This window comes from Gopherus flavomarginatus, chromosome 7 (genome assembly GCF_025201925.1).
Source record: "Gopherus flavomarginatus isolate rGopFla2 chromosome 7, rGopFla2.mat.asm, whole genome shotgun sequence".
Taxonomy (NCBI): Eukaryota; Metazoa; Chordata; order Testudines; family Testudinidae; genus Gopherus; species Gopherus flavomarginatus.
The window spans coordinates 83,502,137-83,522,122 of NC_066623.1; the positions used below are offsets into that span (position 1 = coordinate 83,502,137).

The window sequence follows — 19,986 nt, forward strand, 5'->3', positions numbered from 1 at the left end:
TCTCTCTGCCCCATAATAGTCTTCATTATTGTATAGGTTTTTCACTGAGCCTCTTTCTAGCTCCATTACCATGTAGAATAAATGTTTTTCTTGACTTGAATAGGTGGTGATTACACCTTGATTATTGCTTTTTGTCCCCTTAAACCTGATTCTCATCTGTGGTTATTAGGCGTTTCTTCATCATCATTAGGACCATGGACCTTACTGCAGGAGATCTAAATTAAGTTGATCCTCTTGTCTGTGCCTTCTTGACTGAAAAATCCTCAGTGGACTGGGCTCTAGATGCTCTTCCTTGGCTCTCTATTATAGCTTGAAGGTTGTCTCACATCTTTGGGATGGTGTGCATGAAATCCTCAAAAGTAACACAAGATTTATTAAGAATAAGCAGAGACAATTGAATTCAAACAAGTAAACAGCATGCATGATGTATCTAGTTTTATACTCTGTTTAAGTAATCTAGATGTATTCCCTGTGTGTCATTTTAGGAAAATAGCATATTTTGCTTTTCTATAGTATGGTTTTTTTGTGGTCCAGTTTGTCTCTGAGACCCTTTTTGGCAGCCAGGGTTGGAGATGCAAATTCTGCTTTTGGATGTTTCATGTCATCCTCTCTCACTCTTCCTCACTGGGATCCTTCAGTAACCACAGTTTTGATTTGCCCTCCTGTGATCTTGCTCACAAAAGTAATTATCCAGGTGTACTCTTGTGGGTATGGGTCTCTTGTAAATGTCTCTTGTCTCAACTCTACTTTGCCACTATAGTTATACAGTTTAGGTTCCTGTTTTTCTGTACATTTTTCACATCTTAATTCAAAGCAGTCATCCCTCCCACTTAGTGGGCTGTCTGTTCTTTGTGCTGTGCTAACCACCAGACTTTCACATGTTAATTTTGCTGACAGTAGGCTTTAACCTGCAACTGGAGTCCTTTATGTTTTGCATTAGAGTTTAAACACAAAGGACTCATTTTAAAATGATGATTTCTCAATATTCATTCTGTTCTATAGCAAATATGCATTATTGACAAATAACGATCTGTTAAGACTGCCAAAAGCATTTGTGTATCCAAATCTCATTAAACATACTGAGCCAAATGCATCCCTAGTATAACTCCTTTCAAGTTTTTCTCCATTTTATGATACCCTTTCATAAAATGCATGTGCTTCCAGAAAATAGTTTCATTTTTTCATAAATTTCTCCCAAGTTACCTCTTTGGTAAGCATCAGAGCTGTTTTTAACCAGGTTAAACTAGAAACACCTGGAAATCCATGTGACGGTCTAAAGTAGAAAAGCCTTCTGATATTGTCAATTTGATGTCTTTGTATAGCTTCTTTTCTTCCTTTCCTTCTATTTTCATAAAGAGCTGTGAATGGCCTTAACCTATGTAACATACTCTGAAACCTATTTATCACTAACATGTACTTGCATCTCTGAGGTAAAGATAATGCATTTGCAACATTGTCATATATAATTTCTTCAATGTTTAGATTGTTGTAATTTTTAAAGATGTATATTTCATTTCGCCAGAGTGTTGCCTAGTGTATGCTTGGGTATTGATATTTTTCATTTCAATACTGCCCTTAATTGTGCTGTTACACTTGGATTGCTTTAAATCGAAAATCTGTGTAGGTGGGAAATTGGGTATAGTTTAAATTAGATTCCTGAAATTTGCAGTCAAGTTATCTTAAGGCCGGGCCTATGAGTCGTTTCATATTAGCTCTCAGTTGCTCAAAATGTGTTGTACATAACCCTCCTTTATTTCTGTAAATCTGAAAGAGACAAATTATTTTCTAACAAATCTTCAACTCTGAGAGCCCGTTCTTAGTGCAACTCAGACCGATTTAGCCATAATCTCCAGAATTCATGCTCTGTGATCTGGTGAGATCAAGCAGCAGAGTAGAGGTTTAGGGCTTTCTGTTGGATACCCTTCAGCTCCAGTGGGTACCCAGAAATCTTTGTTGATCTGCAGGCTGGGGCAGAGGTACAACTTCTTGTCTCTTCATTGGGCAAAACTGTGTGCCTTCCGCACCCCCCAAGAATGCCATGGAAACCGAATTAAAACTCGTTTGCATAAACCTACATGGTAGTCTCTGTGATTACAGGAAGGGTGGGGGTCTTAAATAATAATGACCGTTGTAGCTTTATCTCCTATCTCTCTCTGTGCATGCTACTTTTGCATAGGTCTGTATATTTTAAAAAATGTCATTGTTGGATTATACACTTACGTTAATGAAAGAATGATCTAATCAATGCTTAGGAATTTCTTAGTCAATGTATTATTGAATATGCTCTGTTTAGCTCTTCTGTTTCTAGTCTCTCTCTTCTGGTTTTTCTTTTGTTCATTGTTCGTGAAATGGCTGTGTATAGCAAATTCAAGTTTCAGAGTGTTTATTCATAGACTATTTGCATATATGACATCTTGCAGCACATTTTGATGTTCTCTTATAAATAGCTTTGCCTAAAAACTTTGAATTTACTGTATATGATCATTTGTCTTTGCAACTACTCTAAAAAGCTGAGTCAGAAACCAAATATTTTTATTGAACTGATTTAGCTTTCTTTGCATCCAGAGAAATAGCAGCAAATGGTTTCAGCTTCTCTCTGACTTCCAAGATGATGATTCAAGATCCAACATAAATTCTTCATGGCTTACCTTTTGGCATTAAGCCCACTTGATACGGGTCCTTTTGTGGTCAGAATTGCCGTGGTGATTGTTCAATATGCTTGTCAACAGTTTATTATCTTTGATTAATAAAATCAAAAGGTTAGCCTTAACTTACCATGGACTTTAGGATCTCTCTTGGGTTTGAGGATTAATGTTATGACTGCTTCTTACACTGTATGTGGGGGATGAAGCTGGAATTTAGTTTCAGGACCAGTAGCTTTTATAAGCCTTATAAAATTCTCCAGGGAAGCAGTCATCTTCTGGAGGTTTTCTTTCTTTAAGCTTTTCATTGTCTCCACTACTATATTTGTACTTCTCCAGAATTATTCTCCTGAATTGGCAATCCTCTCTTTTTCTGAGAAGGAATTAAGTTGCTTTGGGTTGTAGTTTCTAAGGAATATCACTGGTAGCTTGGGATATTACAACCAACCTGTGTAATATTTCGGAGGATACAAATACATGTAGCATGCTGTCACTTCAGACATGCAACATACATGATGCATGAAGGCACCTTTAATCCCACAGTTAGGACCAACAAAAATTCTGTAATTAACAATGGCAGGAATAATCTACTTACGCCAGAAATCTTACCTCCTTAAATATGATGATTTCCTATAAACCATGCCAGCTCAGTGCCCTGAGATCAGCATGGATGCAGAGGGGGATGCAGCACTAAGGAAGGGCACTGATTTAGAGCTGGTTTTATAGTGTCCAAATCAGGCTCTGGATTGTCTCAGGGCCCTATGGGAAAGGAGCCTTCTGGGAGCAGATATACTTTGTTTTGTTTTGTGTAGAAGGGGGTGGGGCAAATAGTCATAGCCCTGGTCTACACGAGTTTAGGTCGAATTTAGCAGCATTACATTGATTTAACCCTGCACCTGTCCACACGATGAAGCCATTATTTTTGACTTAAAGGGCTGTCAAAATCGATTTCATTACTCCTCCTGCAGTGAGGGAATTAGTGCTGAAATCGACCTTGCCGGGTCAAATTTGGGGTAGCGTGGACGCAATTCGAAGGTATTGCCCTCCGGGAGCTATCCCAGAGTGCTCCATTGTGACTGCTCTGGACAGCGCTCTCAACTCAGATGCACTGGCCATGTAGACAGAAAAGGCCCATGAACTTTTGAATCTCATTTCCTGTTTGGCGATCTGCAGACGTGACCATGATGGAGTCCCAGAATCGCAAAAGAGCCCAGCATGGACCGAATGAGAAGTACGGAATCTGTTTGCTGTATGGGGAGACGAAATGCCCAAACATTTGGAAAAAATCTCAAAGGGCATGAAGGACAGAGGCTATAACAGGGACCCGCAGCAGTGCCGTGTGAAACTTAAGGAACTGAGGCAAGCCTACCAAAAAACCAGAGAAGCAAACGGCTTCCAGGTTGAGCTGCATGCCATTCTAGGTCATGCAGCCACCACTACCCTACCCCTGTGCTTTGATTCTGTTAATGGAGTAGCACGCAACAGGGATGCAAGTTTTGGGGACGAGGAAGATAGCTCACAGCAAGGAAGCGAAGAAACCATTATCTCTGGACCTGGAGTTAGTACCCCCCAAACCTACTCAAGGCTGCCTTCCGGACCCACCAGGCGTAGAAGGGACCTCTGGTGAGTGTACCTTTTTGTAAATATTATACATGGTTTAAAAGCAAGCATGTTTAATGATTGATTTGCCCTGGCATTCGCGGCCAGTACAGCTACTAGAAAAGTCTGCTAACGTGTCTGGGGATGGAGCGGAAATCCTCCAGGGACATCTCCATAAAGCTCTCCTGGATGTACTCCCAAAGCCTTTTGCAAAAGGTTTCTGGGGAAGGCAGCCTTATTCTGTCCTCCGTGGTAGGACACTTTACCATGCCAGGCCAGTAGCATGTAGTCTGGAATCAGTGCATAGCAAAGCCTGGCAGCGTACGGTCCCAGTGTTTGCTGATATTCAAACAACATCAGTTATTTATCTCTGTGTTATCCTCAGGAGATATTCCTGGTCACCTGGTTGAAATAGGGTGATTTTATTAAGGGGACATTCAGAGGTGCCCATTCCTCTGGGCTGTTTGCCTGTGTCTGAACAGAAATGTTCCCCACAGTTAGCCACGCGGTGCAGGGAGGGGTGAAGTGATCCTCCCAGAGAACTGGAGGTCTGTGTGAGGGGGTTTAGTTGGGTTTGTGCTGCACGTTAACCTGAAAACCGCAGCCCCTCCTCCTTTCAAATTGCCAACCCATTTTAAATGACCAACCCAACGGCTGGGATGGGAAATGAGGGCACTGCTGTTTGAAACCATTCCCATATGTTATGAAGTTAAAGAAGCCAAAAGACTGTGTCTTACCATGGCTGCCTGCAAGCCAAATTCTGTTGCCTGGCCCTGCGTGAAAGATCTCGCACACCAAACTCGCATACCCTCAGTAAGAGGCAAAATGCGACATTGTACCGAAAGCACATGTGCTATGTAATGTTAACAGCAAGGTTTACTGTGAAAGAGTCTACCCATTTTTCTCTAAAATGTCTTTTTACTGCCACTCTCCTTTTTTTTTCCTCAACCAGCTGCAAATGTTCCAACGCTCACACTTACTCTTTCCCAGAAGCTAGTGAAGATTAGAAGACGAAAAAAACGCACTCATGATGAAATGATCTCTGAACTCATGCAGTCCTCCCACACTGAAAGAGCCCAGCAGAATGCATGGAGGCAGACAATGTCAGAGTCCAGGAAAGAACAATATGAATGTGAGGACAGGGTGGCGGGCTGAAGATATGTGGCAGACTGAAGATGATAGGCGGCGTCAGCTTGGTGACAGAAGGCAAGAGGCAATGCTGAGGCTACTGGAGGAACAAACTGATATGCTCTGGCGGTTCAGGTTCGGGAAAGGCAGCTTTAGCACAGACAGCCTCTACAGCCCGTGTGTAACCAACTGCCCTCTTCCCCAAGTTCCATAGCAGCCTCACCCAGATGTCCAAGAACGTGGGGGGGGGGCCTCTGGGCACTCAACCACTCCCCCCAGAGGACTGCCCAAGCAACAGAAAGCTGGCATTCAATAAATTTTATAGTGCAGTGTGGCCTTGTCCTTCCCTCCTCCCCTATCCTTCCCGGGCTACGTTGGCAGTTATCCCCCTATTTGTGTGACGAATTAATAAAGAATGCATGAATGTGAAGCAACAATGACTTTATTGCCTCTACAAGCAGTGATCGAAGTGGGGAGGGGAGGGTGGTTAGCTTACAGGGAAGTAGAGTGAACCAAGGGGGGGTGGGATTTCATCAAGGAGAAGCAAACAGAACTTTCACCCCGTAGCCTAGCCAGTCATGAAACTGGTTTTCAAAGCTTCTCTGATGCGCACCACGCCCTCCTGTACTCTAACTGCCCTGGTGTCTGACTGCACGTAATCAGCGGCCAGGTGATTTGCCTCAACCTCCCACCCTGCCATAAACGTTTCCCCCTTACTCTCCAAGATACTGTGGAGCGCACAGCAAGCAATAACAACAATGGGAATATTGGTTTCGCTGAGGGCTATCTGAGTTAGTAAACTGCGCCACCCTCCCCTCCCCTCCCTTTTAAATGTCCAAATGCACATTCTACCACCATTCTGCACTTGCTCAGTCTATAGTTGATGATCTCCTTACTACTGTCCAGGGTGCCTGTGTATGGCTTCATGAGCCATGGCATTAAGGGGTAGGCTGCGTCCCCAAGGATAACTGTAGGCATTTCAGGGTCCACAACAGTTATTTTCTGGTCTGGGAAGAAAGTCCTTTGCTGCAGCTTTTGAAACAGACCAGAGTTCCTGAAGATGCAAGCGTCATGTACCTTTCCCGGCCATCCCATGTTGATGTCGGGGAAATGTCCCTTGTGATCCACCAGTGCTTGCAGCACTATTGAAAAGTACCCCTTGCAGTTTATGTACTCACTGGCTTGGTGCTCTGGTGCCAAGATAGGGATATGGGTTCCGTCTTACCGTCCCACCACAGTTAGGGAATCCCATTGCAGCAAAGCCATTCACTATGACCTGCACATTTCCCAGAGTCACTACCTTTGATATCAGCAGCTCTTTGATTGTGTTGGCTACTTGGATCACAGCTGCCCCCACAGTAGATTTACCCACTCCAAATTGATTCCCGACTGACTGGAAGTTTGCAACGCCAGACAGCTACTAGAGGGCTATCACCACTCACTTCTCAACTATGAGGTCTGCTCTCATCTTGGTGGTATTGTGCTTCAGGGCAGGGTAAAGCAAGTCACAAAGTTCCATGAAAGTGCCCTTATGCATGCGAAAGTTTCGCAGCCACTGGGAATCGTCCCAAACCCGCAACACTATGCGGTCTCACCAGTCTGTTTGCCAGGCCCAGAATTGGTGTTCCACGGCATGAACCTGCCCCATTAACATCATGATGTCCACATTGCCGGGGCCTATACTTTGAGAGAAGTCTGTGTCGATGTCCTCATCACTATCATCACCGTGCTGCTGTTGCCTCCTCGCCTGGTTTTGCTTTTGCAGGTTCTGGTTCTGCATATACTACAGGATAATGCATGTGGTGTTCACAGTGCTCATAATTGCGGTGGCGATTTGGGCAGACTCCATGCTTGCCGTGCTATGGCGTCTGCACTGAAAAAAGGCGTGAAACGATTTGTCTGCTGTTGCTCTGCCAGAGGGAGGGGCAACTGACGACATGGCTTACAGGGTTGGCACACAGAGTGGCCCCCTCAAGGACTGAACTCAAAACCCTGGGTTTAGCAGGCCAGTGCTCAAACCACTGGGCTATTCCTCCTGCTACTATTCACGGAGGGGTGGGGGGAAAGCAAATGAATACTGAACAAATTTGGGGTCTCTATTGTTTTGATCCACTCCATCTCTCTTATACATCTTAGGCTGGCAGCAGACGGTGCAGTACGACTGCTAACCGTTGCCATCTCCTGGATGCTCGCCAGAAGACAGTGCAGTACGACTGCTGGCCATCGCAGTCTCCCATTTATGTCCAGGTACCTCTGACCAACTTCACTGAGACCGGCCAGGAGCACACGTCTGCCCAGGCCCCCCCAACCAACCTTGCTGAGGTTGGCTAAAAGAGTACCCAGGAGACGGCGACGATGGCTACCAGTCATAATGCACCATCTGCTTACAAAAGGCAATGAGCTGCTGCTGTGTAGCAGTGCAGTACCATGTCTGGCAGCACCGAGGAGACGTACAGTGACAGTGAGCTGAGCAGGCTCCATGCTTGCCGTGGTATGTCATCTGCACAGGTAACCCAGGAAAAAAAGGCGAGAAATGATTTTTTGCCTTTGCTTTCACGGGGTGGAGAGGCTGACGACATTTACCCAGAACCACCCGTGACAATGTTTTTGCCCCATCAGACATTGGGAGCTTAACCCAGAATTCTGATGGGCGGTGGAGACTGCGGAAACTGTGGGATAGCTACCCACAGTGCAATGCTCCAAAAGTTGACGCTGGCTTCGGTACTGTGGACGCACTCCGCCGACTTAATGGTCTTAAGTGGGGACACACACAATCGACTGTATAAAATTGATTTCTAAAAAATCGACTTCTATAAATTGGGCCTAATTTTCGTAGTGTAAACATACTCATAGATTCTAAGGCCAGAATGGACCATTGTGACAGTCTAGACTGACCTCCAGTATAGTATAGGGCATAGAATTTACTCAAAATAATTTCTAGTGCATATATTTTTAGAAAAATGCCAATCTAGGTTTAAAAATTGTCAGTGATGGAGAATCCACCATGAACCCTGGTAAATTGTTCAAATGATTAATGACTCTCATTAATATATGATTTATTTCTTGTTTGAATTTTTTTACAGCCAATGGAACTTCTGCTGCACTGTCTTCTTACTCCTCCATTCTATGCGACCCTGCAAAGGGGTCTCTTCGGTGTCAAGATCTAGTGGAGGGGAAGGGTGGGAACTTAAGTATGAGGTTGTTGGGCCATGTGCTGCATTGTTTGCCTCTCAACAGCCCTGCAATGATTAGAATACAGCTTTCAATACAACTCTATTTGCATGGAGGGAACTCTCCCTTCCTCTCTCCGAGAGAGGTCTGTAAGACAGCTGTGATCAGTGGAGGCCCTACTAGCTGTATAGGAATCCCAGAACCAGAAAGGGAGTGGAGGGATAGTTGGGGGTCCACACCAGAGTCAGTGTGGCGGAATGGAATCTCTGCATTGATGGCTTTTGCTAGAGAGTAACTTCATCTTATTCTGCAGGGGGCAAATCCTGTCTCTTCAGAATTATTTTGGAGAAATGTTGCAAGGAAGTTGTTGGAATCTTCTTCCTACTCACAGAATCTCTGTGGAAGGGATGATGTAGGATCACATTTGCCCTTTGTAGGATGTCAGTGGTCACAGAGTCACCCATTATTACCCTATGATCTGGGTGCAGATCACCATAGTGGGGTGTCTGAGTTTGCCTGATACTATTTTGAGTCTAAGGTGAGCAAGTACATTTTAAGTGGTGGTAATCTTGCCTCAGTTTGGAATTCTCTATCAGCTCATCTCTGTTCTATCACCCAGTTTGTGGTGGTGATTTTTAAGATCTTACATTGCAGTATAGTAATCTGTTGGTTGCTGAGGCATCTTCTGTCATTTTGTGTTTGAGAAAGCTGGTAGTGATATATAATATTTGCTTTATTTGACTGAATATGGTATCAGCATTCCTGTTCCCTGTTTGCTGACTTCAGATTCTTGTTCTGGGCAGCTAGCTGCCTGAAGGAGAGCCAGCGTAGGGTAGGAGTATTCTATTTTCTTTCATAAAAGTATATTAAGTTAGTTGTAGGTTTAGGGGAGTTTGTGTTTACTCTAGCAAATGTTTTAGTTTCAGGATCTTTCAAATGGTTTTCGTGTTTGTGGTGCCAATTTAGGAATGCATGTCAGAGTTACTGTGTTACTCAAACTGTGTATGGGGAACTCCTCTCATGGTAGTCTTAAGATTGGGTAATATATCTTCTAACTTCAGTGACCCAAAGAAATTTGCATGCTTAAAATAAACTTACCTGAGTCCATATGGGCTTCTTCTGGGCTTCAGCAGGACTCCAAATCTAGCTGTCCTCCAGAATGCATTCTGGGACATCTGTTTGAAACAGGACACAGCTGGTGTGATTATTTTGGGAGGATGGACAAGACAGAAAAATGAAAGGGGAAAAGATTAGTTATTTGCTAAGTGTCCCTTTTGCTGCTTAGGATATTCAACAATGTAAAAAATATGTGTGCAATTCTCCTTTAAGAACTATCTCTGTTTTGCTAGATATGATGCAAAAAGATATAATTTTAAATAGGTGAGGACATTTCTGTAAGACATATTTCTATTAAATGTTTTTTTTCTCTCTCTCTCAGTAGATAATTAAAAGTCTGGAAGACTTGATTTCAAAGCATATATCACTGATTTCAAAGGAAGTACATCTACATGAAGAGCTACAAAAGGAGTTGATCTGAGAAGACCCAGTGTTGCAAAAATGACTTCAAGTTGTGTGTTTCCAGTGTTTGCTTTGATGATTTTGTGTTTAGCAGCTGCAGGTAGGTGGCATTATGTAAATCATGTGTTCATTGTAACTCATTGTGTGCGTTGGGAATTATTGATCAATAATAAATGTTCATGTTGGAAGAATTTAGGTCAGGTAAGACTTGTGTAGAATCTAATTGCAGATATGAAGCAATAATGTATGATTGTGATAGTACTTTCTGGTGTGAGTGTTTGATGAGAAATAACTCTGCTTCTGTAATGGAGCCCTCTTACTTATGGTTGCTGTTAGAATCGTTAGAATCTTTAAATTATTTTCAAATAGTTAATATTCACTGGCATTCATTCTATTAGAAATCCTAAATAGATAAAATTTATAAGATGCCTTACCGATTTATTATGTCAGTGGCAATATTTATGGTAATCCCTATGACCAAGACTTGAAAAAATTGTCTTGTCCCGGGCCAGTAGGAATCTGTGTGGGTGAGTGCCATCAACTTCTGCAGAATCTAAGCTTTCATTTGAAAAAGAATTAAGTTTCTGGTCTTCTGGGTTTTGAAGAAATCCTTCCAAATGTAGGCTAATTGTAAATGGTGCATCAATGTCTTCCTCAGTCTGCAGAGAGACAGTCCAGTGCTGTTGCCACAGTTAGTGTGTGTGTCGTCTTTGGTAGTTAACCTGGTTGATTGGCACCTGGGTCTGAGCGACCAGGTTAGACTAGTGCAGTTGCAAGCATCCTCTCAGCAAAGCTCTACCTATGTTACTCTGTCCTCACTGTTTCTGCACTTGCCTGTGTGTGTTTGGGGGCATATCCCATGGTCCTGTACTGTGATGTTCTAGGTTTCTTTCCCAGTCGGTTGTGTCAATTGCAGGAGAACTGGTCATTGGGGGAATTATTAACTATCAACACTTATCTGTCTTTGCTTGTGTCTTGACTGCAAAATTTGCTGGTTCCAGACTGAGTTGAAACAGGCTCTAACTGATCCCCCTCATCCATTTAAACTAGCCCTGGCTTAAAGCACCTCCTAATCTGATTAGAGGTTTTTCTGTGGGGATGGTGGGGAGAGGTTGGGCTAAAACTCAGTGAAGACATACCCGTCTGAGAAGTGTGGGTATGGCAGCTGTGCTCTCAGTGTGTCCATCTTTGCAGGTATCCCAGGATGAGAGGGCAGAGGGTCAGTCACCCAGTACATGTGTGGGAGGATCCTGCCAAAATGACCTTGTCATCCCAGCAGAGTGCTCTGGAGGAAGGATGTTCTTGCCACTTGAAAAGAAGTTTTGGTGTAAAAACTGAGAATGAATTCATCTGTTGGTGGGATGGGGGAGGTTGGGGCTGATAAGCCAGTCAGGGCTTTGGTTAGGTTTGGAGTTGGCAGGCTCCCTAGGCTAGAATTTTGGGTTGGAGCCAGTAAATATCCCCAAGCTGGGGCTAGGGCTGGGACCAGCAAGGATCTTTGAGACTGTCTTTGTATTTTTTTTACAGCGCCTAGTAAATGCGGCCTCCGTTCTGGTTGAGACGTCTAGGCGCTCATAATACAAGTGAATTACAACATGAGTTGTGTGCGCGTGCATGTGCTGTATATGTAGTATTAACTGGGGGTGAGGAGTTCAGTCATTTGGGAGTTCTTGGGTCTGAAGGTCCTGTGAGAGTGAGTATCTGCCTCTCCTCTTCAGTCTTGAGCTGGTCAAAGCTCAGGTACTAATATATTTTCTGTCTGGGGAGTAGACTTAATCCTTGGGCTATTAGGTCCTGGGTAAATTTTTCAGGTCCTTGCTATAGGGTTGCTGGGGTTACGTATGGACTTGATGTTTGCAGGATTAGGGCCTGTACTTGATATGGAGAACACTGTTTATCTTAAAGGACAGTTGTAAAAACTTTTAATGGTGACTATTGCATTAAAGTTAACAGGAGTTCTATAGACAAGGGAGATACATTCCCATTTATAGGAATTGGATCTGCTCCATCTTTTATCACATGTAAATACTCTTCAACTAGTTTGTTATAACATCTCCTAAATGCAGCAATAAAAAGATCTGAAGGTTAAAGTCTCTATATAAACACACACATACACACACACATGCATTTTCTGTGATGCTCTGAAAAGTCCACTAAATTTAGGTATGTTTGTTAAAGTTGTCTCGCCTTAATGAGGCACCCTTCGCTTTGTGTTCTCCTCGTGTGCAAGAATATTGTCCAAAACTGTTCACTGAGGAGTGGCAAACAGAGATGCAGCCAGTCAAAATGAGGTAGTGGGGAGACTGGACGGATGACTTGTTTAAATTTGAGATGTCCTCATTGTGGAAAAGATTACCAACTTTGGAAGAGACATGTCTAAGCAATCAAGTACATTGCCATCTGGCTTCCTTTCATCAATTACATGGAAAATGCTGTTTCAAGAATGCCCTCAGACCTTGAGGGACTTCGTCCAGGGCTGACCTACACTGTAAGCATCCAGTCAGTACAAGTAACTCTGATTATTTAATAGTACTTGATGCTAAGGTTCTGCAATGAGCTTATTGTGTTGTAAGTAATCTTACACAATATGGGATGTGTCTGTCTGTGAGCATGTTTGCATGTGCAGATGAGGATATGAGTGCCAGTGTGGGATGGGAAAAGAATAACTGCTTAGTAGAGGAAATCATAGCTGTTTTAAAAAGAAAGAAACCTACTTTTTAAAGAAGTGCCAGTATGTAAATGTGATTTGTTGATTTTTATTTCTTATTAATTGTATTGGCAGTTCCTTTTCATGTCATCTGTTGAAGGGGCATTTTACTAATCCAAGCATAAGCTACACCCTAACACTGATATTAACGAAGAGCACTACATCAAATATAGTGATATCACACTCAGTATCATTATTAAAAAGTAATTCACACCTCATGGGAACCTTGGAGTACCTGTCCAACTTGAAACTTCTTTGTGGATTTATTTTTTCTCTTGGCTTTAGATATTTTCAAGAAAACAACATTACTCAGAGCTTGATGCTTTCCTTCACTTGCGCTAGCAGAAGGGAGCAAAAATGGGTGAATCTGGAGCGGGAGAGTAGGTGGGCTAGAAATGGTTTTGTGGGATCTATTTCCCTCTATCAAGTTGTCCTGCAGTGGCTCAAGAGCATGAATACCAACCTCAGAGCAGACTGTTGAGAAGTAGGGCACAAACACCAAATTGGCTGTAAGGTCTATACTTAAATTTCACCAACCAGTTATCAAGTGTAAACTCCTCAGGCACTAGCAGCCTAGCTATGGAGTCACAGGTACTCTGATCTACCTTTCAGCGAGGCAAGCTTGCCTTTGTTGTAGATAGTCCCTTACACCAAAAATCACAACCATATTCAGGTTACTCCCAGTCTCAAAAGATAGTCACTTTCCCCAGGTCCGTTGCACCTTAGATATCACATCAAAAACAATGCTTGTACCCAGTCCTTTAATAAACTATCTAAAGATTTATTCACTAGGAAAAGAAATAAGAGTTATTTTATGAGATTAAACCAGGTTAACACACTCAAATGAGTTACTTTTGTTTCAAAAGTTGATAGAAACTTCTATAATAAGCAAATTTCATATGTCCCTTAGGGCTAACCCAGGCTGAACCCTGGGGAGGTCTTACTTATGCCTAGAAAACCTTACCCTCCAGAGTCCAAGCAGCATAGAGATAGTTTCTCCTTGCCAGGAATTTTTATTCCATTTCCCCCTTTTCTGAACTACCAGCTCAGCTGGTGGGAGAAATACATTTGCACATCTCCCCTCTATGGGACTGGAGGAGAGTAATCAACAGTCTTTTTGTCCTCTTAGATGAACTATTATGGAACATCATGTGTTGGGTCTTCTTTGCAGGGTATGCCAGCATTTCACACTAATTAATGTCTCTCTCCTATCTGCTGATTTCCATAACTGCAGAGGCTTATGATGCAAATGGTCATATATTATGTTGCAAAGGTTATAAGTGAGATTAGGTGTGCAGCAACTCACAAGCATTTCATAAAGTCTAAACACGTTCTTAGAAGTGTAATACCTGTTTTAACAATATTAACACACAAGTGAGCCAGACTGTTCCAGTTATGTATTTGTCAGTGTTCAGCTGAGGCATGGTGACCATGGCATATGCTGACACCCTCCTATGACTTTTTTTTTTTGCCTTTGTCATATCTGTTTTAGTCATTCATCTATCTGTGCCAAGATAATTTCCAAATAGCTAATTTTCATGTCACTTACAGAGGAGTTTGATTCCAGGTTAGAAATGAGACCCACAAGCAGATGCTCTTATGAAACAAAGGTAATGTTTTTATTCAAATATCCCTTACAATAATTAATAATTAAAATTAAGGGGAAAGACACATAGAAGTAGACTATATTTTAAAATAGAGCTCTGTAAGAGTTTTCTGTGGGACAGCACTGAGCTTTTAGAGCTATTATATCAAATAATAATTGTGGTGGTTTTTTTTTAAACAAAGATATGGTATTATGGTGCTGGCTGGAAAAACTGTAGGTAAGGCTGAAAGAGGTTTTCCATAGGTTTGTGCCCAAAGGAACAACATATTATGCTTCTCTGCCATATCTCAGCTATGAGAGTGTCAGTGGCGTAGGGTGGCTCTTGAAATCAGTAGGAGTTCTATACTGAGAGAGTTTTCAGGCTTGGGTCCTTTATATTAACTGTTTCCTGATAGCAGAAGTATAAATAAGAAATATTGGTAAAAATATTTCCCTTTGTCTCTGTGGTGAAGGATAAGTGAGGCACCACCTCCCTGAGCAGATATCTGGTACACACTGAATTTTTTCCCCAGCTAGAGTTTCTCTGCCCTTTTAATGTTCTTAAATGGTAAAGTTTCATAGAAGAGGACACCTCTTTGTGAAGCCCAGGCCTAAATTGACTTCTGTGCTGCTGACACACTTGCTGATGCTGACCTGTTCTCTTATTTTCAGTAATGTTGCATTTTGGTTATGGGTAAAATGAGGCACTTATAGACTGACTCTGCTCTTTCTGCTTAAATGACCACTGATTTTTTTTCCTATTGCCCTGAAAGGTATCAGTGTTAATTGTGCCTCAGATGCCATATGGGTTAATAACGAAAAATGAGAAGGCTGTCACGATGTGCAGGAGAATTAGTTCAGATCTAAGCTGTAAAACTGCATGTGTTCCATGTGTTGATTTTCTAGCTCATAGATAGTTATATAAATTTTGCAAATACTGCACTGGAATTGATCCATGTAATAGCCAAGAGGGTATATACCCATTTCTGGGTCCCTTTTTACTACCCAGATGCGTCTGTGGATGCTTTCCAAAATCACACCTTACTTCGTTCGCAAACAAATTTCATTTAATCTTTTGTTCATGGTCTTTGACTTTTAGGTAAAAGTTCTGGGAGGAAAATCTGGATTTCTATTTAAAAAAAAAATTTCTTTTCACCATGGAAAATCCTGGAGTCCTTTGTTGAAGGCAGAGTAGTGAGCTGCTGCCAAACTACCTGGCTGTCTAAAAGAATTTTACCTTTGAAGTGAGAATAAACAAAAATCTAGCAGCCTGGAATGGATTGTAGGAACTTCACATAAATAATTAGAAGTGCAAACAACATAACCTTGGATAACCTCATAAGCAAGTTTGGCTTTGTAGCCTTTACAAGTACAGCTGTTCGCACTGAGTAATCAGTGTGATTGGTTTCAGTCTTGGATTTAAACCACATTTCTTTTACTATCTGGCAAATATTTGTTAGTTGAGCACATTGTGTACATGGTGCTGAAATGACTTAACAGAGGTGAACAGAAAAGAATAGATGCTGCAAAGCCCAAGGGCCAAATCCCCCAATAAGGGGGTTATTTATGTGAGGAGACAGAAAACTTTTTTTTTTAGTTTGGTCTCCTGGTGTTTCCACTTTCTCGTTCAATTGGGGGGTGTCATGGTATAATTCCCCACTCTGAACCTTAGTGTCCAAAAGATGGGGTACCAGCATGAACTCCTCTAAGCTTAATTACCAGCTTAGAACCGTAGCGCTGCCACCAACCAGGAATTCCAGTGCCTGGTACACTCTGGTTCCCCCAAGACCCAGACACTCTGGCTCTTACCACAAGGAAAGTAAACCCTTTCCCTCACCGTTGCCTCTCCCAGGCTTCCCCTCCCTGGGTTACCCTGGAAGATCACTGTGATTCAAACTCCCTGAATCTTAAAACAGAGAGGAAAATTCACCTTTCCCCCTCCTTGTCTCTCCCCCTCCCAGACTCAACCTGAGAGAGAAAGTAATCCTAACACAGAGAGAAAATTAACCTCTCTCTCCCCCTTCCCTCCTTTCTCCCCACCAATTCCCTGGTGAACCCAGACCCAGTCCCCTGGGGTCTCACCAGAATTAAAAAAACAATCAAGTTCTTAAACAAGAAAAGCTTTTAATTAAAGAAAGAAAAAACAGTAAAAATTACCTTTGTAAATTTAAGATGGAATATGTTACAGGGTCTTTCAGCTATAGACACTGGGAATACCCTCCCAGCCTAAGTATACAAGTACAAATTAAAATCCTTCCAGCCAAATACACATTTGAACTCCTTCCAGCCAAATACACATTTGCAAATAAAGAAAACAAACATAAACCTAACTCGCCTTATCTACCTAGTACTCACTATTCTGGACATATAAGAGACTGTATCAAAGAGATTGGAGAGAAACCTGGTTGCACGTCTGGTCCCTCTGAGCCCCCAGAGTGAACAACAACCAAAATCTAACAGCACACACAAAAACTTCCCTCCCTCAAGATTTGAAAGTATCCTGTCCCCTGATTAGTCCTCTGGTCAGGTGACAGCCAGGCTCACTGATCTTATTAACCCTTTACAGGCAAAAGAGATATGAAGTACTTCTGTTCTATTAACTCTTACTTATCTGTTTATGACAAGAGGTGATGCAAAACAAAAGGAGGTTTAGTCTCCTACATCTTATGGATCTGCATAGGCCAGGGACATCCATTCGGAAGCCGTGAGGCAGATTTTCAGCTTGTGTAAATTGTCATAACTCCATTAATGTCAGTGGAGCTCTGACAGTTACTTGCACCTGTGCACTGTCTCTGGGCTCCTCGGTGTTTGGTAGTGCCCCTCCCCCGGTGCCAAATTGCCATATTTGTGATCAGGAAGACAGACTGCATTTGAAGAGGAGAGAAATGGACATCTAAGACTTATTATAGGTTTCCCACTAGACTTATTCACGTATGCTAGTTTAAGCTGCCCTTTAAGATTTTAGCTAAAAAACTACTTTTCTTCCTAAATTGGTTCTCTACGTCTCTTTAATTGCTTCATTAGTTCTTCTAAACCTCGTGCTTGAGAAGCAATTTACTTGCTTGCAGTTTACTTTCTCAAGTCCCATTTGATATGACACTCCATCTTCGGTAAGGTTGCTTGCATTTATATGAACATGTATCTTGGATCTGAGCCCCGTGGTATTGTGGTGATGGGCCACCACAGAAATGTGCATAACAGTAGGATTAAACAGGCCATACCATGCCATCGCTCTTTCAAGAGGAACTTTCCCCTGTCCCTATTCCCCAACTTCCCTCTGTAGTTGCAGAAGCAATCCAGACCCCAATAGTCTAACAGAAAGTCCTTCCATAGTAAGGTGAAGGACACAAGTTGCCATTTTGTTGCCCAGTCACTCAGCTTTGTGAGATCCCTTTGTAGCTCTTTGCAGTCTTCTTTGGACTTAACTATCTTGAGTAGTTTTGTATCAGTTTACCCCTTTTTCAAGGGTACCATTTCTGACTTGGTGTGTGTGTGGGGGGTGAACTTTGTGATTCCTGGGGCTACTTAGGCACTTGAAAACTAGATTTTTGGCAGATAACTTAGCAATTATCTGACAGAAGCCCTTTATCTAGTTCCTTTATTAAAGAAAATTAAGTAAATATTAGACCCACTCAGCTCTAAAAGCATGTTTTGACATCTTATGGCAAGTCACTTAAGGGACACTGATTAGGTTTAAAATTTTTAATGTATATTCTTAATTTGTTACTGACTCTGGAGTGAGAGAAACCATCAGGACTCCTGGGTTCTAACCCAGCTCTGGGTGGAGAGTAGGGTCTAGTGAGTTACAGTGGGGAAGCAGATATATCTGGGTTCTATATAAGAATATCAGAATGGCCAAACTGGGTAAGACCAATGGTCCGTCTAGCCCAGTATCCTGTTTTCCAACAGTAGCCAATGCCAGGTGCCCCAGGAGGAATTAATAGAATAGGTAATCAAGTTGCCCTGTTGCGAGGGAAATGTAGAACCTGGTGTTGAATCCCTGCCCACCCTGGCTAATAGCTGTTGCTGAAACTATCCTCCATGAACTTATCTAGTTCTTATTGGAACCCTGTGTGACGTTGTACTCCATATGATTTTATGAAAATATGCTAATGAGTGTGAATATAATGTAATTGGAATATGCTTCATGCAAAAGTTTTCTTGTAGGGTATCATCACAAAGCTTATAATCTACTCAGTGTGGTCATCCAATTTGTATAAATATATCATTCTTGTATCTGAAACTAGAAATATGAAATATAACTCTGAGGTCCTACTATAATATGCAAAATGTAGGCCATTTATGGTGGTTTGGAATCTTGATGGCTTCCATCAACTAAGACGGTTGTAAATGGCGCTGTTTATTTGCAAGGCTTCCTGTGAGTCAGGCCAGGAAGAATGAAGGCTTGGAGTCTCCCAGGACATGTGACCATGTCACCTTGTACTGGAATCCATCTTAAACCTGGTGTTTTTCCATTTAGAAGGAGGGGTGGGGACCCAGAGAGACAAAAATTCATGTCTTGTGGCAAAGCTATATAAGGGGGTAGAACAGAGCAAGGGGGCGGCAGTCATGAGAAATCCCCTAGCTACCACGTGAGCTGGAACAAGGACTGTATCAGGGGAAAGGATTGGGCCCAGACTAGGAAGGAATCTAGTCTGTGGAAAAAAGCTTATTGGAACATCTTTGAGGGTGAGATTTATCTGTAATCAGTTTCTTAATGTATTAGGCTTAGACTTGCATGTTTTTGTTTTATTTTGCTTGGTAACTTACTTTGTTCTGTCGTTACTTGGAACCACTTAAATCTTTCTTGTTATACTTAATAAAATCACTTGTTTGTTTATTAACTGACCCAGAGTAAGTAAGTAAGTACCTGGGGGAGCAAACAGCTATGCATATCTCTCTATCAGTGTTATAGAGGGCAGATAGTTTGAGTTTACTCTGTATAAGCTTTATACAGAGTAAAACGGATTTATTTGGCATTTGAATCCCATTGGGAACTGGGTATCTGGGTACTGGAGAGAGGAATACCTGCTAAGTGATTTTAAGTTAAAGCCTGCAGCTTTGCGGGATGTGGTTCAGACCTTGGTCTGTGTTTGCAGCAGGCTAGCATGTCTGGCTCAGCAAGGCAGGGTTCCAAAGTCCCAAGCTGGCAGGGAAAACAGACTTGGAGGTAGTCTTAGCACATCAGCAGGCCCAAGGAGTCTCTGTGACCAAACCTATCATGCCCTGTTACAGTTTTGGCATTTACAACATCCCCTGGCAAAGAGGTCCACATGTTGATTGTGAAGAAATACTTTTTCTGTTCATTTAAAATCTAGTGTCTATTAATTTCATTTGGCGACCTCTAGTTCTTGTGTTATGTGAAGGAGTAAATAACACTTCCTTAGTCATCTTCTCCACACCATTCCTGATTTTATAGACCTCTGTCATATCCCCCCTTAATCATCTCTGGCAAGCTGAAAAGTCCGAGTCTTTTTAATCTCTCGTCATACAGAAGGTGCTCTGTAACCCTAATAATTTCTGTTGCCCATCTCAATATCTTTTCGAAATCCAATAGATCTCTTTGAGATAAGATGACCAAATCTGCATGCACTATTCAATATGTTGGCGTACAGTGGATTTATATAGAGGCAGTA

At 42.2% G+C, this 19,986-nt stretch overlaps 1 protein-coding gene across 9 annotated transcripts in view; it reads left to right on the plus strand.

The window, feature by feature from the left end:
* TGFBR3 (transforming growth factor beta receptor 3) overlaps positions 1–19,986 on the plus strand; it is a 518,676-nt gene that overhangs the window by 17,029 nt on the left and 481,661 nt on the right. For 7 of the 9 annotated variants that reach the window (XM_050962136.1, XM_050962133.1, XM_050962135.1 and 4 more), the window contains exon 2: positions 9,979–10,158. In XM_050962136.1, the coding sequence (XP_050818093.1) occupies positions 10,098–10,158 (61 nt within the window). In that variant the 5' untranslated portion in view covers positions 9,979–10,097. Of the gene's footprint in view, positions 1–3,815; positions 4,266–9,978; positions 10,159–19,986 lie in introns of all 9 variants that reach the window. The other 2 variants (XM_050962132.1, XM_050962131.1) reach the window with 2 other exon arrangements.